The sequence below is a fragment of the Ornithorhynchus anatinus genome, chromosome 8 (genome assembly GCF_004115215.2).
Source record: "Ornithorhynchus anatinus isolate Pmale09 chromosome 8, mOrnAna1.pri.v4, whole genome shotgun sequence".
In the NCBI taxonomy this organism is placed as follows: Eukaryota; Metazoa; Chordata; class Mammalia; order Monotremata; family Ornithorhynchidae; genus Ornithorhynchus; species Ornithorhynchus anatinus.
In genome coordinates, this window is record NC_041735.1 from 67,023,819 (window position 1) to 67,042,552 (window position 18,734).

The following is an 18,734-nucleotide window of genomic DNA, read 5'->3' on the forward strand; positions in this document are numbered from 1 at the left end:
CATCCCCGAGGATTCTTCCTCCGATGGAGCACGTGAAGGCAGGCGGCCGGGATCGCCGGGATCCCGTGTTTCCAGCGGCCCCCGGGCCCCGGGGCGACGGCCCCTCGGGGGGCCTCCGCGGACCCTCGAACCCCTCCCGCGCCCGGCCTCCGCCGGCCCGCCTGCCACCGGCCACCCGCCGCCGGCGCCGAGGGGATGATGAGGGCGGCGGCGGGGAGGCCTCCCGGACCGGCCTCTCTCCGACCGCCCGTGCCGGCCGGGCCCCCGGGGTCCACGGCGGACGCGCCCCCGGAGGCCGAGGACGGGGCGTCGCCGTCCGTCCCGGGAGGACCCGTCGCCCGCGGCTCCCTCGGGGACCGGCCTCCCCCTCTGGCCGGAGCCCGGCCCGGGGCCACGAGGGCCCGCCCGCCGGCCACGGGGACCCGCTCGGCCCGGCCCGGCCCGGCCCGGCCGGGCCGCCGGGGGGGAAAATCGCCCCCCGCCGGCCACCCCCGGCTCCTCGGGCTCGCTGGGAAACCACCCACCCCTCGTCCCACCCGGAAATACGGCCGGGCCGGGGACCTCGGAGACCCGTCTTCCCGGCGCCTGGCCCGCCCACTGACCTGCCCGGCGATCCGGCCCAGGAGGGACCACATGCCCTGGCCTTCGTGGCGCAGCTTCCCGTTCAGGTTCTGCAGCTCCTCCAGGGACTCGCACAGCTGGGGAAACCAAAGGAAGGAGGAGAAACCCCGGAGAGCGGTCAGTCGCGTCTACCGAGCGGGCGCTCGGCGCGGGACAACGGAACGGTACCGCGGACGCGCGCCCCGCGCGCGAGGGGCTCACGGTCCAGGGGAGGAGACGGACGTGAATCCGCCCGGGGGCCGAAACGGCGGATTCCTCGCGGAACCCGGCCCGTGAGAAACGAGCCGTCCCGACGCCCCGCTCACCTTATTGTACTCCACGTGAAGCTTCTCTTGTTCGTTCTCTAGTTTGTCTTTTATATTCTTCTGTTCGGCCATGTTTTCCTGGATTTGCATCATGCGCACGTTTCTCTCTGTCGGAAACAGACATCTCCGTCGGCTGGCTTCGGCGGAAAAGTTCAAGGCTCGGGACCGACGGCCCAACGCGTCCCCGGGAGACGAAAATCCGGACAGGCTCGCCGACGAGAGCGGTCCGGGGCCGCCTACCCGTGAATTTCGGACGCTCGGTCAGGGGGCCGGCACCCGATAAACCTACGGTCCTCGGGCTACGACTTAATCCGGCCGGAGCTCAGAGCCACGCACGGCTCCTCCTCGTCCGCCGGTTCCCGTTTTCGCTCCGTGGCCGCCGGCCCCGCCTCACCCGTCCGTCCGTTTCGCCCGCCGCCGGGCTCGCCGATAGCAGAGGGTAGCACCCGCTCCTCGCCCTTCTTTTCCTTCTGCCCTTCGCCCCCCTCCTCCCGGGTTTGCCACCCGGAGGGCTCAACCGTGGCATCGCCCTCCCCGCTGCTCTGTCCGTTCCGCCCCACCTCCAGATCCCTCTCTCTCCTGTCGATCGACGGCATCTACCGAGGGCGACGACGACGAGGGTATCCGTTAAGCGCTTCCCACGTGCCAAGCGCCGTCCTAAGAGCCGGGCTAGATACGAGGCGATCGGGCTGTCCCGCGTGGGGCCGCTCACAGTCTCGACTCCCCCCCCACCTTTACAGACGAGGCGACCGAGGGCCCGGAGAAGCCCAGCGCCGGGCCCGGAGTCACACGGCCGACCGGTGGCGGAGCCGAGACCGGAACCCACGAGCTCGCCGTCGTTCCCGTCCGCCCGTCTCCCCCCCGGTTAGACCGCGAGCCGGTCAGACGGCAGGGACCGTCTCTCTCTGTCGCCGACCCGTCCGTTCCAAGCGCTTAGTACGGTGCTCCGCGCATCGTGAGCGCTCAACAGATACTACTGAACGAACGAACCAACGGACCCCCGGGCCCGGGCCCTCGCCGCGCTGCTCCGCCCTTGGGAGAGTACGATCCGACGGAACCGGCAGACGCCTTCCCCGGCCACGGATGGGCCTACGGCCTAGAGACGACGGTAACGGCGAGGACGACGACGGTGAAGGCATCTGTTAAGCGCTGCCACGTGCCAAGCACCGTTCTTCCGGCCTAGGGACCGTTCACTCCCTCCCCTCGACCGTCCCGGTTCGATCTCCCTTCGCCCGCCGGGCAGACCGACGGCCTCCCGACCGACCTCCCTTCGCCGGATCCCCGTCCCCGCGGGTTTAGCGGCCCAAGGGGGGGGCGGCGAAGGGGCGGGGCCCGGCTCTGCCACCGGCCCGCCGCGTGACCTCGGACAGGTCGCTCGCCTTCTCCCGGCCCGTGGCCTCATCTGAAAAACGGGCACTCGACCTCCTCCCTCCTACTCAGACTGCCAGGCCCGAGCGCCTGGCATCTCGCCCGGCACTCAGCACGAGACCCGACGCGTGGTGGGTGCTCGACGGAGAGCACGACTATTATTCGTGAGCGTGCCGATATCCCCAGTGACGCTATCCCCTCTCTAGACTGTAAGCCCGTCACGCTTCCTCCTTGTAACGACGACGACGACGACGACGGTGTTATCTTTCCTCCAGGCTACAAGGTCACCGCCGCGCGGGGAATGCGCCCGCCAATTCCGTCGAGCCGCACGCTCCCGAACCCTTAGCCTTCTCTCCGGCCTCCCTCCCTCCTCTCTCGCCCCGGCCCGTCGTCCCGCAGAGACGCTCCGGGCCCGTCGCTCCCCTTCTCGAACGCCCCCGGCGGTCGCCCGTCGACCTCCGCTCCGAACAGAAACTCCTCACTCTAGGCTCCGAGGCCGTCCGTCCCCTCGCCCCCTCCCACCTCTCCTCCCTTCTCTCTCTCTCCGCCGCCCGCCTCCTCGCCGGCCCCCCGGTCTCGCCCGGCCCGCCCTCGACCCCCGGGCCGCGTCCCCCCGCGGTGCCGGCAGGCCCTCCCTCCTCGCCTCCGCCAGACCGGTCCCCTTCCCCTCTTCGAAGCCCTACTTAAAGCTCACCTCCCCCGAGAGGCCTTCCCGCACTGAGCCCCCCTCTTCCCTCCGCTCCCCCTGCCCCCCCTTCGCCCCTCCGCGGCTAAACCCTCTTCTCCCCCCCGTCTCCCTCCCCTCCTCCCCCTCTCCCGTCCCACCCCCTCGGCGCCGTACTCGTCCGCTCGACCGTCTGTACCTTCATCGCCCCATTTATTTTGTTGATCTTGTTGAACGAGACGTACGTCGCCCCGATTCTACCCATCTGCCATCGGTTTTTACGGGACGCTCTCCCCCTCGACTCCATCTATCGCCGTCGTTCCCGTCCGCCCTCGTCTCCCCCGACGGGACCGCGGGCCCGTCGGAGGGCGGGGACCGTCTCCGTCTGTTGCCGACCCGTCCGTTCCGAGCGCTCGGTAGGGCGCTCCGCACGTGGCGGGCGCTCGATAAATACCACCGAATGAACGAACGAAGGAACGGAGGGACAGCACGGTACTCGGCGCGCAGCAAGCGCCCCGTCGGGAAGCGACACGGCCCGGCGGAGAGGGCTCGGGCCCGGAGGTCACCGCTCCGCCCCCCGTCCGCCGCGCGCCCCCGGACGAGTCACCTCCTCTCCCCGTGCCTCGCTTACCTCACCCGTAAGCGGGGGATCGGGACCGCGGGCCCCACGGGGGGTAGGAGCCGCGTCCGACCCGTTGCCCCGCACCCACCCCGGCGCCTAGTACGGGGCCCCGGCGGACGGTGAGCGCCGAACGGATGCCGCCGGCCGCGACGACGACGAGAACGCCGCGGCTCCACCGACCGACGGTCACTCCGGGGGTCCCGCCCAACCCCGGAGCCGGGCCCGGGGGCCCCCTCACCGAAGTAGTAATTGACGAAGTCGGCGGTGAGGGCGGGCTGCTTGTGCTTCCTGCGACCGTCCACGCTGGAGCTGGCGTCCGAGGTGTCCACGGGGAAGATGTCCGTGCTGATGCCCATGAGCTCCGCCTTGCGCATGAGCTTGCGGATGGCCGAGGCGCTGCTGGTCAGGGGCCTGGGCAGCTTCTCGCGGGGCACCCAGGCCTGGGGCCGGCTGCACCGGGCCACCTCCGCCTTGGCTCGGTACTGCTGCAGCCTGGCGTTGATGCGCGCCTGCCCGGGGGGACCGCGGGACGAGGCCCGGCGGGAGGGAGGGAAAGAGGGAGGAGGGTCACCCGGCCGAGCCGCGCGGGCCGCCGGCAGCCCCCCCCCCACCCCGGGGGCACCGGGCCTCGCCTTTTACCTCAGCTCGCAGCTTAGACTGCCGCCGTTTTCTGTCTCGGGGCGTTTCTTACCCGCTTACTCTGCCTTCGTCCTTCTGCCGTCCCCTCCCGGGCGCTCGGTCCAGCGCTCTGCGCACGGTGAGCGCTCAATACCGACGACCGGAGGGACGGACGTGTGCCGGGCACCGGACCGAGAGCCGGGGGGGGGGGGGAGGGGGTGGGCGATCGTCAGGCCGGACCCGGTCCCCGTCCCCCTCGGGGCTCAGGGTCTCCGTCCCCACCTTACGGACGGGGGAACCGAGGGCCGCCGAAGGGAAGCGACTTGCCCGAGGTGAGGCGACGGACAAGTGGCGGAGTCGGGATTCAGAACCCAGGTCCCTCTGACTCCCGGGCCCGGGCGCTGACCGCTCGGCCCCCCGGTTCGGCCCCCCCCCCCCCGACGCTGTTCCCCCGAGAGAGCGCGCTCCGGGGAAGCGGAGGACGCGGGTCCTCATCCCGGCTCCATCGCGAGCCCGCTGGGTCGCCTGGGGCAAGGCGCTTGACTGGTCCGCGCCTCAGTTTCCTCAGCTGGATCCCATTTTGGACCGCGAGCCCGTCGCCGGGCAGGGACGGTCTCTACCTGTTGCCGGACTACATTCCAAGCGCTCGGTGCAGTACAGCGCTCCGCGCCCAGTAAGCGCTCAATAAATCGACGGTACGGGGCTCCGCACCTGGTGAGCGCTCCGTAAGTACTATCGAACGAAGGAACGAACGAAAGTCCTCCCTCCTACTTAGACCGGGGGAACCCGACGGTCCTTCACCCGCGCCGGGCACCGACTGCGGTGCCCGGCACACGGTAAGCGCTTGACGGACGCCGCCACGATGGCTCTCCTGCGACTTCCGTTCCCTTCCCGATCGAGCCCTGATGGACGACGCGCCGGTCCCCGGTCCCCGCCTCTACCCGTCGCTTGCGCGGGCCTCATTCCCGCTCCGGGAATTCTTCCCCGTCGCTCGGGCCCCGGTAGGTGTCGGAGGCGCGACGTGAATAACCAACGATCCTGCCTTGAAGGAGGGAATCCCCCGACCGGCCTCCCACTCGATCGATCGATCGGGGGGCACTGCCCGAGCGCTCACTACGGGTCTTCCGGCGTGGCTCAGTGACGGGAGCGTGGGCTTGGGAGTCGGAGGTCACGGGTTCGAATCCCCGCTCCGCCACGCGTCGGCTGTGTGACCGTGGGCGAGTCGCTTCGCTCCTCCGGGCCTCAGTTATCTCATCCGACCGTGAGCCTCGGGCGGGCCCACCCGATCACCCCGTATCCATCCCAGCACTCAGAACGGTGCTCTGCACATCGGGAGCGCTTAACCAACGCCGACGTCGTCATTATTATCATCATCATCATCATCATCACGTAGGCAGCTCCGTACTGGGCGGCCGGGGGGGAGAGCGACGGCAGAGAATTGGGAGACGGGTTCCCGGCCCACCGGGACTTTACGGCCCAGAGGGGGAGACGGACGGTAGAGGGAGGGGCCGTGGGGCCGAAGGCGGGGCGACTCCGCCGAGAGCGCGGCTCCGCTCCTCCACCCGTCGGCTCCACGCTCCCGGAAGGCGGGAGCCGCGTCTACTGGTTCCGGAGCCGGGATTCGAACCCGTGGCCTCTGACCCCCGAGCCCCCGCCGCCGAGCCACGCCGCTTCGCTGATCTACCCTCTTCCCCCGAACGTCTGGTACGGTGCTCCGCGCACGGCGGGCCGAGCATCCCTGAGGGCGGGGATCACGTCTACTGAGCCCGCTGTCCTCTTACTGCGTGTAGGGCGCCGTGCCGAGCGCCTGAGAGAGAACGATACAACTACAAACGGGCACCTGCCCCGCCCGCGATGAGCTTACGGTCTAGAGCGCCGCTTCGGGGAAAAGAGCCCGGGCTTGGCAGTCGGGGGACGTGGGTCCTGATCCCGGCTCCGCCTCTCGTCCGCCGCGTGACCCCGGGCGGGCCGCTTCGCTTCCCTGGGCCTCGGTTCCCTCATCGGTAAAATGGGGATTAAGCCTGTGAGCCCCACACGGGACAGCCAGATTACCTCGTGCCCACCCCGGCGCTTAGAACAGAGCACGGCGCGTAGCGAGCGCTTACCAAACGCCGTCATCCTTACTACCACGACTGTCGCAGAGAGGGAGACGGGCACTGACAGAGAGAAATCGCAGACACGGACGTCGGCGCCGTGGGGCCGGGACTCACGGTTCGATGAGATATTCCCGCGGCTCCTCGTCCTCGGGGAGCCGGAGCGGGAATTAACGCTCCTTTCATCGTCGTCGTCGTCGCCGCCGCTACTCTCACTTCCCACCCCGGCCCAGATCCTGCCACCACGCGCAGGCCACTCTGACTGAGACCGACCGACCGACCGGCCGAGCGGGTTGCCTTCCCCTCGACCCCATCCATCGCCGTCGTCCCCGCCCGCCCGTCTCCCCCCCCCCGCACCCCGATCGGGCCGTGAGCCCGTCGGAGGGCGGGGACCGTCGCTCTCTGTTGCCGACCTGTCCGTTCCGAGCGCTCAGTACGGCGCTCTGCACACAGTGAGCGCTCGATAAATACCGCTGAACGAACCAACGAACGGAGCCCGGGCCCGGGTTCCGATCCCGGCTCCGCCGCTCGTCCGCTGCGTGACCTCGGGCAGGTCGTTTCCCTTCTCTGGGCCTCGGTTCCCTCCCCTGTGGGGATGAAGGCTGCGACCCCGGGTGGGACCTATTTATTTTGTCGACGAGGTGTACATCAGCTCGATTCTATTTATTCGCTGTTGCTTTAACGAGCCGTTCTGCCCCCCGATTCTATCCATCGCCGTCGTCCTCGTCCGTCCGTCTCCCCCGATCGGACCGTGAGCCCGTCGGAGGGCGGGGACCGTCTCCATCTGCGGCCGGACCGTCCGTTCCGAGCGCTCGGTACGGCGCTCCGCGCGCGCAGTGAGCGCTCAGGGAGTCCTGGCGAGTGGACGGACGACGGGGACCGTGTCCGACCCGACTGGCTGGGACGCGCCCCCGAGGTGGTCGTTCCGTGCCTTCGGTTCAGTCGTAGTTATCGAGCGCTTGCCGCGGCGCGCGGAGCAGCGCACTAAGCGCCTGGAAAGTACGGTTCGGGCAACGGATGGAGACGATCCCTACCCGACGACGGGCTCAGGGCGCAGAAGGGGGGAGAGCGAGCGCGCGGTGAGCGCTTACCAGATGCCCCGGCCACCACCGTTGTTGCGATTATCCCCGACTGAGCGAGGGAGGAGAAGCAGAGGGCCGACCGGCCCCAAGGCGAGTCCCCCGCCCGCCCCCGGGGAGCCGGGACCCAACGCGGGGGATCCCGCGCGTTCCCGCCGCGGCCCCGGCCGTCCCCCGCCCCGGCGGCACCTGGGCTTCGGGCGACAGCTGCTTCTCCCGCTCCTGCAGCGACATCTTGCAGTAGGACTGCAGGGCCAGGTAGTTCTTGCGCTTCCACTTCCTGTCCAGCCGGTCGGCGTGCTGCTTGCAGTACGCGAAGAAGGGGTCCGCGATGTCCTGGGGTCCGACGGGGGGCGGGGGGGAACGAGAGGAAGCGCTCGACAGTCGTGACGACGGCATCGGTTAAGCGCTCGCCGCCGCGCGCCGGGCACTGGGGCGGTACCGGGTCCGCGGGGCGTCCCCCGTGGGGATGAGAGACCCCGTCCCCGTTTTACGGACGAGGGAACCGAGACCCGGAGAAGCGGAGGGGCGCACGGCAGACGGGCGGCGGAGGCGAGGTCACGGACCGCGACGCCCGACCGCCGAGGCCGGGCCCTCTCCGCCGAGCCGCGGCGCCCCGGGAACGCGGCGGGCCGTCGGCCTCGGGGTCCCCGGGGCGGGAGGGCGGGGGTCCCGGGGCCGCCCTACCTCCTCGGCGGCGGCTTCGGACAGCAGCCCCTCCTTCTGGGCGCAGGTGACGTGGAAGTAGGCCCGGCACATGCCCGCGTCACAGCTGATGCACACGCCCGTCCGCGCGAACCGCGCGTCCTCGCAGAAGCTGCATTCCTGGAGGCCCGCCGGGCGCAAGGGGGACACCGGCACCCCGTCGGCGTCCGCCCCGCCCTCCCCGCCACCCCCAGCCACGCCCGCCTCTCCCCTGCGGGAAAAAGCCCGCCGAGACGTCAGGGAGCCGGAGCCCGGGCCGTCCGTTCCGCGAGGGCAGGGTCCGGGTCCACCGACCCCGTTTCGCTCCCCCGAGCGTTGGGTCCGGTGCCCCGCGCCCGTCGGGCTCCTCGAGGGCCAGGGATCGGGTCCGCCAACTCCACCTCGCTCTCCCGCCCGCTCGGGAGTGCCCACGGTCGATCCCGAGCTCCCTCGGGGGCGGGCATCGGGCCTACCGTCACACGTCCCCCCGAGCGCTCGGCGCAGCGTCCCGCACGCGGCCGCCAGCTCCTCGAGGGCGGGGACCGTGTTCAGCTCTAAGCGCCCTCCCCCGAGCGCTCGGTACGGCGCTCCGCCCGCGGCGGACGCCGAGCTCCTCGGGAGCGGCGCGGCGGACGGAGCCCGGGCGTCGCGGGGTCACGGGTTCCGATCCCGGCTCCGCCCCTCGCCCGCCCCGGGGCCTTAAGCGAGTCCCCTCGCTTCTCCGGGCCTCGGTTCCCCCGTCCGTAAAACGGGGACCAAGACCGCGGGCCCCTCGTGGGGCGGGGGCCCGGGCGCGGGCGGGTCCCGACGCTCGGTACGGTGCCCGGCACCCGGTAAGCGCCTGACGGGTCCCCGCCTCGACGAGGGGACCCGGGAACCGTTCCCCTCCCTGGACCGCGAGCCCGTCGCGGGCGGGGAACGGCCCTCTTTCCCGTCGGATCGTCCTGTCCCGGGCGTCGGGTGCGGCGCCCCGCGCGCGCCGAGCGCTCCGTAAACAAATAGGACCGAATGACCGGACGGACGAACCCCGCCTTACCTTGGCTCCGTACTTGGAGTAGTTCATCTCGGTGAGGGTGACGGGGCGCAGCTTGTCGATGTCCCCGAAGGCCACTCCGGGCACGTAGAGGGCGCAGACGATGTGAACCCACCTGGCGGGCAGGGAACGCGTCCGTCGGCCGTGTCGGACGCTCCCGGGCGCCTAGCGCGGCGCCCCGCGCGTAGTAAGCGCCCAGCAGACAGGACTGAACGGGCCGAACGAACGTCTCGGGGGAGCGTGCGGGGACCGAGGGTCCGCACCCCGAGGGCCCGACACCCCGGACTCGGTCCCTCCGCCTCCGCCCGAGGAAACGGTAATGACAGTAGAAACAGTACTCGTCGAAGCGCTTACCACGTGCCAGGCGCCGCTCTGAGCGCCGCGGCAGATACAAGGTAACGGGGTTGGATCCGGTCCCCGTCCCACCCGGGGCCCCCGGTCTTCGTCCCCATTTGACGGACGAGGCAACGGAGGCCCGGAGAAGGGAGGTCGCCCGCCCCACATCGCCCAGCCGACGAGCGTAACCCATCTATCCACGTTAACGTCCGTCCTCCCCCGCCCCCTAGACGGTAAGCTCCTCGTGGGCGGGGAACGGGGCCGTTCCGTCGTTCTGCTGTCCTCCCCCGAGAGCTGAGCAGCGGGGCCCAGTGGAGAGAGCCCGGGCTCGGGACTCGGAGGTGGTGGGTTCCGATCCCGGCTCCGCCGCTTATCGGCTGTGTGGCTTTGGGCGGGTCGCCTTCCTGGGCCTCGGTTCCCTCATCTGGAAAACGGGGATGAGAAGCGTGAGCCCCGCGTGGGACAACCCCATCCGTCACCCCGTAGCTACCCCGGCGCCCAGAACGGTGCCGGGCACGTAGTAAGCGCTTAAATGCCATCGTTATCGCCACGGGGCTCTCTATAATCCGCCTTCATCTCCCTTCGCTATCTCCTCCCCGGAGGCCAGGAAGACCGCTCAAACCGCCCTCGGGGCTCTGGCTCCGGAGGATGCCTCTCTCCGGCTCGGCCGGGAGATCCGTCGCCTTCGAGTGACGACAACGATCCGTACGGTCATCGAGGACCCGCTCGGCGCTCGCCACGGGCCGGGCCCCGTCCTGAGCGCCGGGGTGGATACGAGTCAGTCAGGGCGGATCCGGTCCCCGTCCCGGGTGGGGCTCACGCTCGACGGAGACACGGATCCCCATTTTACGGACGAGGGAGCCGAGACCCGGGGAGGCCAAGCGGCTTCGCCCCAGGCGCACCGCAGGCGCGCGGCGGGGTCGGGACTCGGGCCCTGCCTTCCGACCCTCGGGCCCGCGCTCATCCACTCGGCCACGCTGCTCTTCGAGCGTCCCGACCGCATTCGTCCAGACCCACGGACCGCGATCGACCCCGCGGGGCCGCGCGCGCCCGGACGGGAGGCGGCGTAGCTCCGCGGGGAGGGCCCGGACCTGGCTCCCGGTAGGACCCCACTGAGAGCTCGCCTCCTCCAGGAGGCCTTCCCGCCCTGAGCCCCCCTCTTCCTGCGCTCCTCCCTCTGCTCCCCCCCCCCGTCCCTCCCCACGGCGCCCGTGCATATCTGTGCATATCATCACGCTGTTTTACCGATGACGTGTACGTATCTGTAATTCTACTGATTCACGCTGACGCCTGTTCACCTGTCTCGCCGTCTGCCTCCCCCCTTCCAGACCGTGAGCCCGTCGTCGCGTAGGGATGCTCTCTATCTGTCGCTGAACCGTACTTTCCAACCGCTCAGCACGGTGCTCTGCACCCGGTGAGGGCTCAGGGGACACGGTCGAACGAACGAAGGCGCCGGGTTCTGATCCCGGCCCCGCCACTCGTCCGCTGGGCCACCCCGGACACGTCGCTCCACTCCTCTGGGCCTCCTCTGTAAAATGGGGATGGACACCTCGTGGGGGACGGGGACTGCGTCCGACCCGCCTGGCTCGCATCTACCCTAGCGCTCAGGACAGCGCCTGACACGTCGCGAGCGTTCGACGGACGCCGGCGGCGCCGCCATCAACCCGCCGGGGGCTCGGCGGTCAGGAGGAACGCTGACCGCCTCGGGTTTCTCCGCCTCTCGTTTCGTTCCTTTGGCGACCTGCTAGGCCTCGGCGTTCACCTGGAGACTTACCCGTGCAAATCGATCCGACGGGCCTCCCGGGCCCGGGCGGACACAGAGAAGGCAAATGCCCCTTCCGATCCGTAAAGGCGAACCGTCCTTCCGCCCGCTACCGTCTCCAGCGCGCACCCCTCCCACCCCCTGCCCCATCTACCCGACGGCGCTCAGAGAACGTGCCGCGGGAAGGGCGGCGGCGCCTAACGCCCAGGCGAAACCGAGGGAGGCGTCGGTGGGCTCGTCATTCCGATTCACATCTTTTTGAAAACTCCCCTCCGCGCGCCTGGGCTTCGTCTTTGGAATGTTGCCGCCTCCCTCCTTGCCCGCTCCCAGACACGCTGACGATCCCGCGCCGAGGATCACCCGCCGTGAGATTTTAAGAAAAACCGCAGCTCCTCCGCTGAAGCCACGGAGAGGGGTGGGAAATCACGGCTGACCGTGGCCAACGTCCTCGACCTCCCTTAGCTCGGTAACAGAATCTCAGCGTCACCGGGAACGGAGACGCTTGGAGGTCCCACGCCGCCTCCGTTCGTGGTCACACGAGGCCGGTTTGGCCGGAACAAGGCCGGGTGCCTCTTTCATACGGACGGTGGGGGGGAACGGTTCCGAGGCATTACGGTTCTCCGGGAGGAGGAACAACCAACAAAAAGCCGCCGGGGGGGGGTTGTCTTTTAAGATTTCCGAGAGCACGTTTCATAACGCCCCTCGAAGACGTCCCGCGGGGCGCGGACGTAGAGCCACGCGTCTTCGATGAGCCGCCGCCCGTCACTTCGATCTGCCGGGTCTTTCTCCGTCTCACGCTCTGCCGGCGTAAGGGCCGCCGCCGTCCTCCGTAGGAGTTTATCTCCGCCGAGCCGACGAGCCGGCCGCCTGCGGCACGCTCATCCTCTTAAGACGTTTTGGTGCCCGCCCGCTCAAGTGCCGCGGATTTAAACTGCCATTTCGGGGTGACGGGCGCCTAAGCAGCTCATCTCCGGCAACACCCCTCGAGGGAGACCCCGGCACCGAGCGGCCCGGGGAACCGCAAAAGCCGCAGAGCGGGGAGGCCAGCCCCACGGAGGGGCGTCCTCGGTGGCTCTTCGTTCCACTTCGAAACGTCTTCTCGCTGCCCGCGTTGAGCCGGGCGGGCTTCGGGAACCTCGTGATTAAGACGAATCGGCTAATCAGAGAAGGGTGATCTCCCCCGTTACCTGACCGGCCGTTCCGCTCCGAGCGCCGACGACAGACGTCGATTAAGGGGAAGAAACGAGAGGAAGGGGGACACGGAAAAACCGACGCCACACACCAGACTCCAAGCCCTGACCTAGTTAAGAATTATGCCAAGTTTGGTGCTCGGGTTTTTGTTTTTTTTTTTTTTTTGAGTTGCTAATTTTTGAACTCACACGTGTTTCTACCGCCAACTACTCCGGAGGGGCTTCAAATAATCGACCCATCAAACGGTACCCATCGCCCACCTGCCGTGCGCAGGGGGCTCTACTGAGCGCAAGGGGGAGTCCGACACAACGGGGTCGCCAGGCGCGCTCCCTGCCCGCGAGAGGCAAGATCGACCGATCGCATCACTGTCCTCGACATCTACGGTATTGATCGAGCGCTCCCTGTGCGCAGAGCGCCGTCCTGAGCGCTCGGGAGGGGACGGCACGACAGAGTCGGTGGGCGCGTTTAGCCCCCGTGCCCCTCCGACGCCCAGGCCCGTGCTCTATCCGCTGGGCCGCGCCGCCTCGCCACCCTCCTCCTCTTCGCCGCTCGGTTCTGGCCGGTCGGGGTGTTTTCCGTTTTCCCGTGCCCAGTGGCTTCTGGAGTCCAGAGGCCCGGGTGAGGGAAATTCAAAGTCGAGCCGATTCGGAAGCGAACCGGGGCGACACGAGGCGGGACTTTTCACCGGAAAGTTTCCCTCGAGTCCTACTCTAGGCGGTCGACTCACTGTGGGCGGGGAACGCGTCTCTTCCTTAATAATGTTGGTATCCGCTAAGCGCTTACTACGTGCAGAGCACCGTTCAAAGCGCTGGGGGAGATACAGGGTCATGGGGTCGTCCCACGTGAGGCTCGATCCCCGTTTTACAGATGAGGTCACGGGGGCCCAGAGAAGTGAAGTGACCTGCCCACAGTCACACAGCCTTGTCGCACCGCCCTCTCCCGAGCCTTCAGTACGGCGTTTTGCCTACGGTGAGCGCTCACTAAACCCGCCCCAGCGAACGAACTAGAATCCGCCGCAGGGGGAGGGGACGGTTTGAACCCCCGCCCGCCCGCCCGCCCGGCTCTCCACCCGCCGGACCGTCCGTCCGCCCGCTGACCTGCCGGCGTCGGTCTCCTTGAAGATGCCGTCCTGGTTGGGGCAGAGCTCGCAGCTGGGGGAGACGCCGCACTTGCAGGCATCGCAGAACCAGGGCTCCGTGGAGTTCTCCGAGGCCGAGCTCATGATGGAGTCGCTCTCGCCGTCCACGCCGTAGCAGCCTGTGAGCGGACGCGCCCGGGGGGGGGGGGGCCGGCTCAAGTCCCCGGGCCCCCGGGCCCCCGGGCCCCCGGCCCCCGCCCGCCAGACCGCACCGCCCCTTCCCCGGCCCCGGGAGGACCCGGTTCTCCATCCCGGATGGGACCCCGGGCCCCACGTGGAGCCCGGCTCCACCCCGGCGCTTCGCTCGGCGCCTGGCCCCCGGTAAGCCCGCTTAACCGCCGCCGCCCTCGCTACTGCTGTTTCGCGCCGGGGGTGGAGCCGGGAGGTCCGGACCGGCAAGAGCGACATCGAAGAGAGAAAGGAGGAGCCCGGGGTTCAGCAGCCGAAGTGGGGGACGGACGACGCCCTAGAAGGGGACGGATCCCGGGCCCGGGCCGGAGCAGAAATTAACCTTCGCCCCAAATCTCAGACCGGAGGCTCGCCGTGGGCAGGGAACGCGACCGCTTATCGCTCCATCGGGCTCCGCACACTGCCAGCGCTCGATCGCCGCGACCGAATGAACCCAAGAGAACCCGTCTGACCTCGAGCCGGTTCTACCGGGGCACCCTGTTACCGAACCCCGTCCGGTCGCAATCACGGCGCGCGTAGAGCGTGCGAAGCATCACGTTAAGCGCTTGGGAGAGTAAACATCCACAACCACACACGGACACATTCCCTGCCCGCAACGAGCCCCCGGGCTAGAGGGGGAGACAGACGTGCGTATACCTAGATAAAGAAATCACAGGATATACGGACACACGCGTATGCGCTTGGGGCCGGGAGGAGGGATGAAGAAAGGGAGCGGGAGAAGAGGAGAGGAGGGCGCAGTCGGGGAAGGCTTCTAGGAGGAGACGGGCCTTCGCTGAGGCTCTGAAATCGGGGGCGAGCATCTCTCGTCTAGGCTAAACCCGAGCGGGGGCTTCTCCGTTTCGAACTCTCCTCGGAGGGGGTGGCTTTAAACGGTGGGCGAGCCCTCCCCGCCCCCCACTACAAATCCTCTGCCGCCCGGCCAACGGGGTGGGCGAACCCCGAGACGGAGCCCGATCCGCATCGTTTGGCGGTCAAACGAAGCACCAGAGAACAGGCCTCTAATAACGTGCACTTTTCAAAACGGAAACGTTTTCAGTTCCGCTTTGGAAAAACACACTGAGGTGTAAAAAGTAAAAATAAATCACACGAATAACCAGTCGACGACGCTCGGGGCCGCTCTGAATATAAACGGAGCGCGTTCGGAGCCGTTAATATCGGGACGGAGACCCAGGGATGTATCTTCCATAAATCGCTGCGCGATTTCCCTTCCCAGAAGGGGAACCTCTGTTCTTCCGCGGACAGAGGACGCGGGTTTGATTTTTGCGGGGAGGGGGGTCAGACGGGCGCCGGAAGACACCTCTGAGGAAGTCGGCGGACGGCGGAGCAGAGAGGCGAGGGTTACGTGAACGGGGTGAGCCGAACCGTCCGGTCCAAGCGCTCAGTACGGTGCTCTGCACGTAGTAAGCGCCCAGTAAATGCTACCGAATGAATGGATGAGAAAGACGCTTTCCTAAAAAACAAAGGAAGAGCAGGTTTCGGTCACAGTCACTCACACGACCGTCCGCCTCCCCTTCTAGGCTGGAAGCCCCTTACGGGCAGGGGACGTGTCTGCCCACTCCGTGGGACGGCGCGCTCCCAAGCACTCACCTCACAGCGCTGCGCTCGGGAAGCGCTCAATGAGAGAATAATAATCACGGTATCTGTTACGCGCTTCCCACGGGCAGCGCTGGGGCGGGTACGCGGTCACCGGGTTGTCCCACGGGGGGCTCACGATCTTAACCCCCGTTTTCCAGATGAGGTCACTGAGGCCCAGAGAAGTCAAGTGGCCCGCCCAAGGTCACCCAGCAGACGAGTGGCGGAGCCGGGGTCAGAACCCACGACCTCCGACTCCCAAGCCCGGGCTCTTTCCGTGCACCGAGCGCCGTGCCCGGGGCACTGTACTGAGCGGTTGAGAGGGGGTGGATCTAGCAGGTCGGTAGCCACGTCCCCCCGCCCACGACGCGCTTACGCGCTCACCGCTCGGGAGGGCACGACCTAACCGAGCCGGCCGGCACGGTTCCCGGCCCGCGAGGAGCTCACGGCGCGGGGGGGGAGACAGACGGGAACGTAAACAAATAAATCACGGGCGCGGACACCCAGACGCCGTGGGGCCGGGGGAAGGGTGGCTCTACCCCGGCGCCCAGTTGGGTGCTTGGCACACAGTGGGCGCCTGGCAAACAGCCCGGTGATCATCGCATTCGTCCCGGCCGTGAGCTCGTCGTGGGCGGGGAGCGCGTCTGTTAAACTGTCGCGCCGCACTCTCCCGAGCGTTCGCTGCAGTGCCCCGCACGCGATAAAGCGCTCAATAAATAGGACCGACCGACCGATTCCCCCTTCAGGCGTCACACGGTTAGAGAGGTCGGGGTTCCTGTCATCACGAGATCGGGTTTATTAAGGATCCCCACTCTGACCGGGAGCCCCGTGCGGAACGAGGACCGCGGCCAGCCTAATGGACTCGCGACTAATTCCGGCGCTTCGAACGGTGTGAGCGCTTAAAGGAAAGCGAAACAAGAAACGTGTCCCACTCAAGGCGCGCCGGTCCGCCCAGTTCGGTCCCAGATGAGGAGCAGCGCGGCCTAACGGCAAGAGCCCGGGCTTGGGGGGTCAGAGGACGTGGGTTCCCATCCCGGCTCCGCGACCCGTCTGCTGTGGGACCTTGGGCAAGTCGCTTAATAATAACAATTCGGGCATTTAAACGCTCACTACGTGCCGAGCACCGTTCTACGCACTGGGGTAAATGCAAGGTCGTCGGGTTGTCCCACGTGGGGCTCGCCGTCGGGATCCCCATTTGACAGACGAGGGAACTGAGGCACAGAGAGGTTAAGAGGCGGGGCCGGGGTCGGAACCCCCGTCCCCTGGCTCCCAAGCCGGCGCTCGTCCCACTGAGCCACACGCCATTCCTCAAGGCCTCGGTTTCCTCGCCTGTAAAACGAGGACTGAGCCCAACGTGGGACAGGGACTGCGTCCAACCTGAATATCTCGAAACTACCCCAGCGTTCAGAGCAGCGGGCGTGCGCCAAACAAATACCATAATAATAATCACGACCCTAAAACTAAAAAGGTGAGAGGTGCCCGTCTGACTCAAAAAAAAAAAAAAAAAAAGTCCTTCCCCACTAAAGCTTTTCGAGTTTTCCGAGGCACCGAAATAGCCCCGAGGACCAGATCCATTACCCAGCTCCGCCGTGCCCCAACGGAAATGAGGAATGAGCATCCGCGCCACCAGACCGTCTCGGAACCGGCGCACGCTGACCGTCGAAGCGCCTCGGCTAAATAACCGACGTGTCAAGGGCAACGGGAGACCTCCCCGTCTAAAACCCGCGCGTCTCGAGATACGGAAGAGACGGCTCTCTTCCCACTGGCTCGGGTGCCGCGGCTACAGAGACCCGAGACGAGGACTTGGCCGTGGCGCGAACAGGAGAGCCGTCTGGATCCGAAAAGCCAGTCCGGACGAGAGATTTCCGTACCCCGGCGAGGACGGAGGGCGAAAGGGGCTATCGTTCACTGGACGTCCGCCGCGTCCGCCTTCTCCGGTGCGGCGGCCGGGGCGAACGACGGCGGGCGCCGCGACCTCTAGCTCGGCGTCGGCCGGTTTCGAGCGGTCCCATCCGAGCGCCGCGCGTAGAGCACCGCGCTGAGCCCCCGGGAGAGTAGGACGGTCGACGGACGCGCTCCCCGCCCCACCGGGAGTCCGCGGTCTGAGGGAGGAGACGGACGGGAATGTAAATAATAGACTACAGCTCCGTACCGAAGCGCTTCCCCCTCAGGGCGGCACCCGGAGAGTTTCCGGTCGCCTACCGGTCTCGGCTACGGGGGCGGGGGGAGGGTCAAGCCGAGGCCCGTCCGGTCCATTCCCGGCCCGGCCGGTGGCCGGCGAGGGGCGGGCCGTCGGCTACCGGTCGAAACCCCCCCGTGCCGGGCAGCGGCGGCCCGGGAGAGAGTCCGGGGTGGACGCTGGAGTGGACTGCGCGGAAGGCGGCGAAGGTAAACCGCTTTCGGGTTTCTGACCCGGTGGATCCGAAGGATCCACTGCCGGCAGGATGGCGGGCGGAGGCGGGGCCTCCCGGGAGAGATGCGTCCACGGAGTCGCTCTGGGTCAGGGCCGCCGCCGCGGGAGAAGACGAGACCCGAGCGCCGCGGGGCCGGCGCGGGGGATGAGAAGAGGGGAGGAGGAAGGAAGGGGCGGGAGGAGAGGAGAGGAGAGGAGGGCGCAGTCGGGGAAGGCCTCCCGGAGGAGACGGGCCCGCAGCAAGGCTCCGGAGACGGGGAGGGTGGTCGTCTGCGGGATCCGCGGAGGGAAGGCGGTCCCGGCCAGAGGCGGGCCGCGGGTCGGAGGTCGGCGGTGAGACGGACGAGCCCGAGTTGGGATGAGGGGGTTGGCGTTCGAGGAGCCAAGTGTGCGGGCCGGGGTGGAGACGAGGTGGGGGCGGAGGGACCGAGCGCTTCGCGGCCACCGGTGAGGCTCGAACCCGGGGCCGCTTCTCCTCGGGGGCGGCTCGGCCGGAGAAGAGGAGTTAGCCCCGTGGAGCGGAGGTGAACGGGAACGATGCCGGTATCTGCTATCCGCTGCCGACTTGTTCATTCCGAGCGCTCGGTACGGTGCCCTGCACGTAGTAAGCGCTCAACGGATACTACCGAATGAACGGATGAATGGAGGTTACGAATTCCGCAGGCTGCCTTTCCACTCCCGGGCCTCAGAAGTCCCCCGTTCGGCAGCTTTGCGAAAAAGAACCCCCGACTCTCTTTTTAAAGTGGACACGAGTCTACGGATTTCTAGGAGTCGAGGCGAATCTCAAGTCGGGAACGAGAGAGTAGCGAGGGACTCTTCCAGGCCCGGCTAGCCACTGGAAAGGCCAGGCGGTCCGGGGACGGACCCAGACGGACCGAGATTCGCCTCAGAAGAGACGGCGGCGTCTCGGGAATCGGCTTCCTTTACCCAGATTTCAACGCCGCGGCCTCGGGCCGGACGATTGCGATCCGGGAATCGGGCGGGGGATCTCCGCTTGAGCGGAGTCCCGAGGAGGCGGAAGAGGACTCGACATCACCTGGCCCAGG

The 18,734-nt window shown here is 68.0% G+C and overlaps 1 protein-coding gene across 1 annotated transcript in view; it reads right to left on the reverse strand.

Moving 5' to 3' along the window:
- PHF14 (PHD finger protein 14) overlaps positions 1-18,734 on the reverse strand; it is a 197,696-nt gene that overhangs the window by 146,113 nt on the left and 32,849 nt on the right. The window contains exons 7-13 of the mRNA XM_039912824.1: positions 13,474-13,633; positions 9,091-9,202; positions 8,058-8,195; positions 7,560-7,706; positions 3,819-4,089; positions 927-1,033; positions 603-698 (exon numbers count right to left, since the gene is read on the reverse strand). Coding sequence (XP_039768758.1) covers positions 603-698; positions 927-1,033; positions 3,819-4,089; positions 7,560-7,706; positions 8,058-8,195; positions 9,091-9,202; positions 13,474-13,633 — 1,031 coding nt within the window. The remainder of the gene's footprint in view (positions 1-602; positions 699-926; positions 1,034-3,818; positions 4,090-7,559; positions 7,707-8,057; positions 8,196-9,090; positions 9,203-13,473; positions 13,634-18,734) is intronic.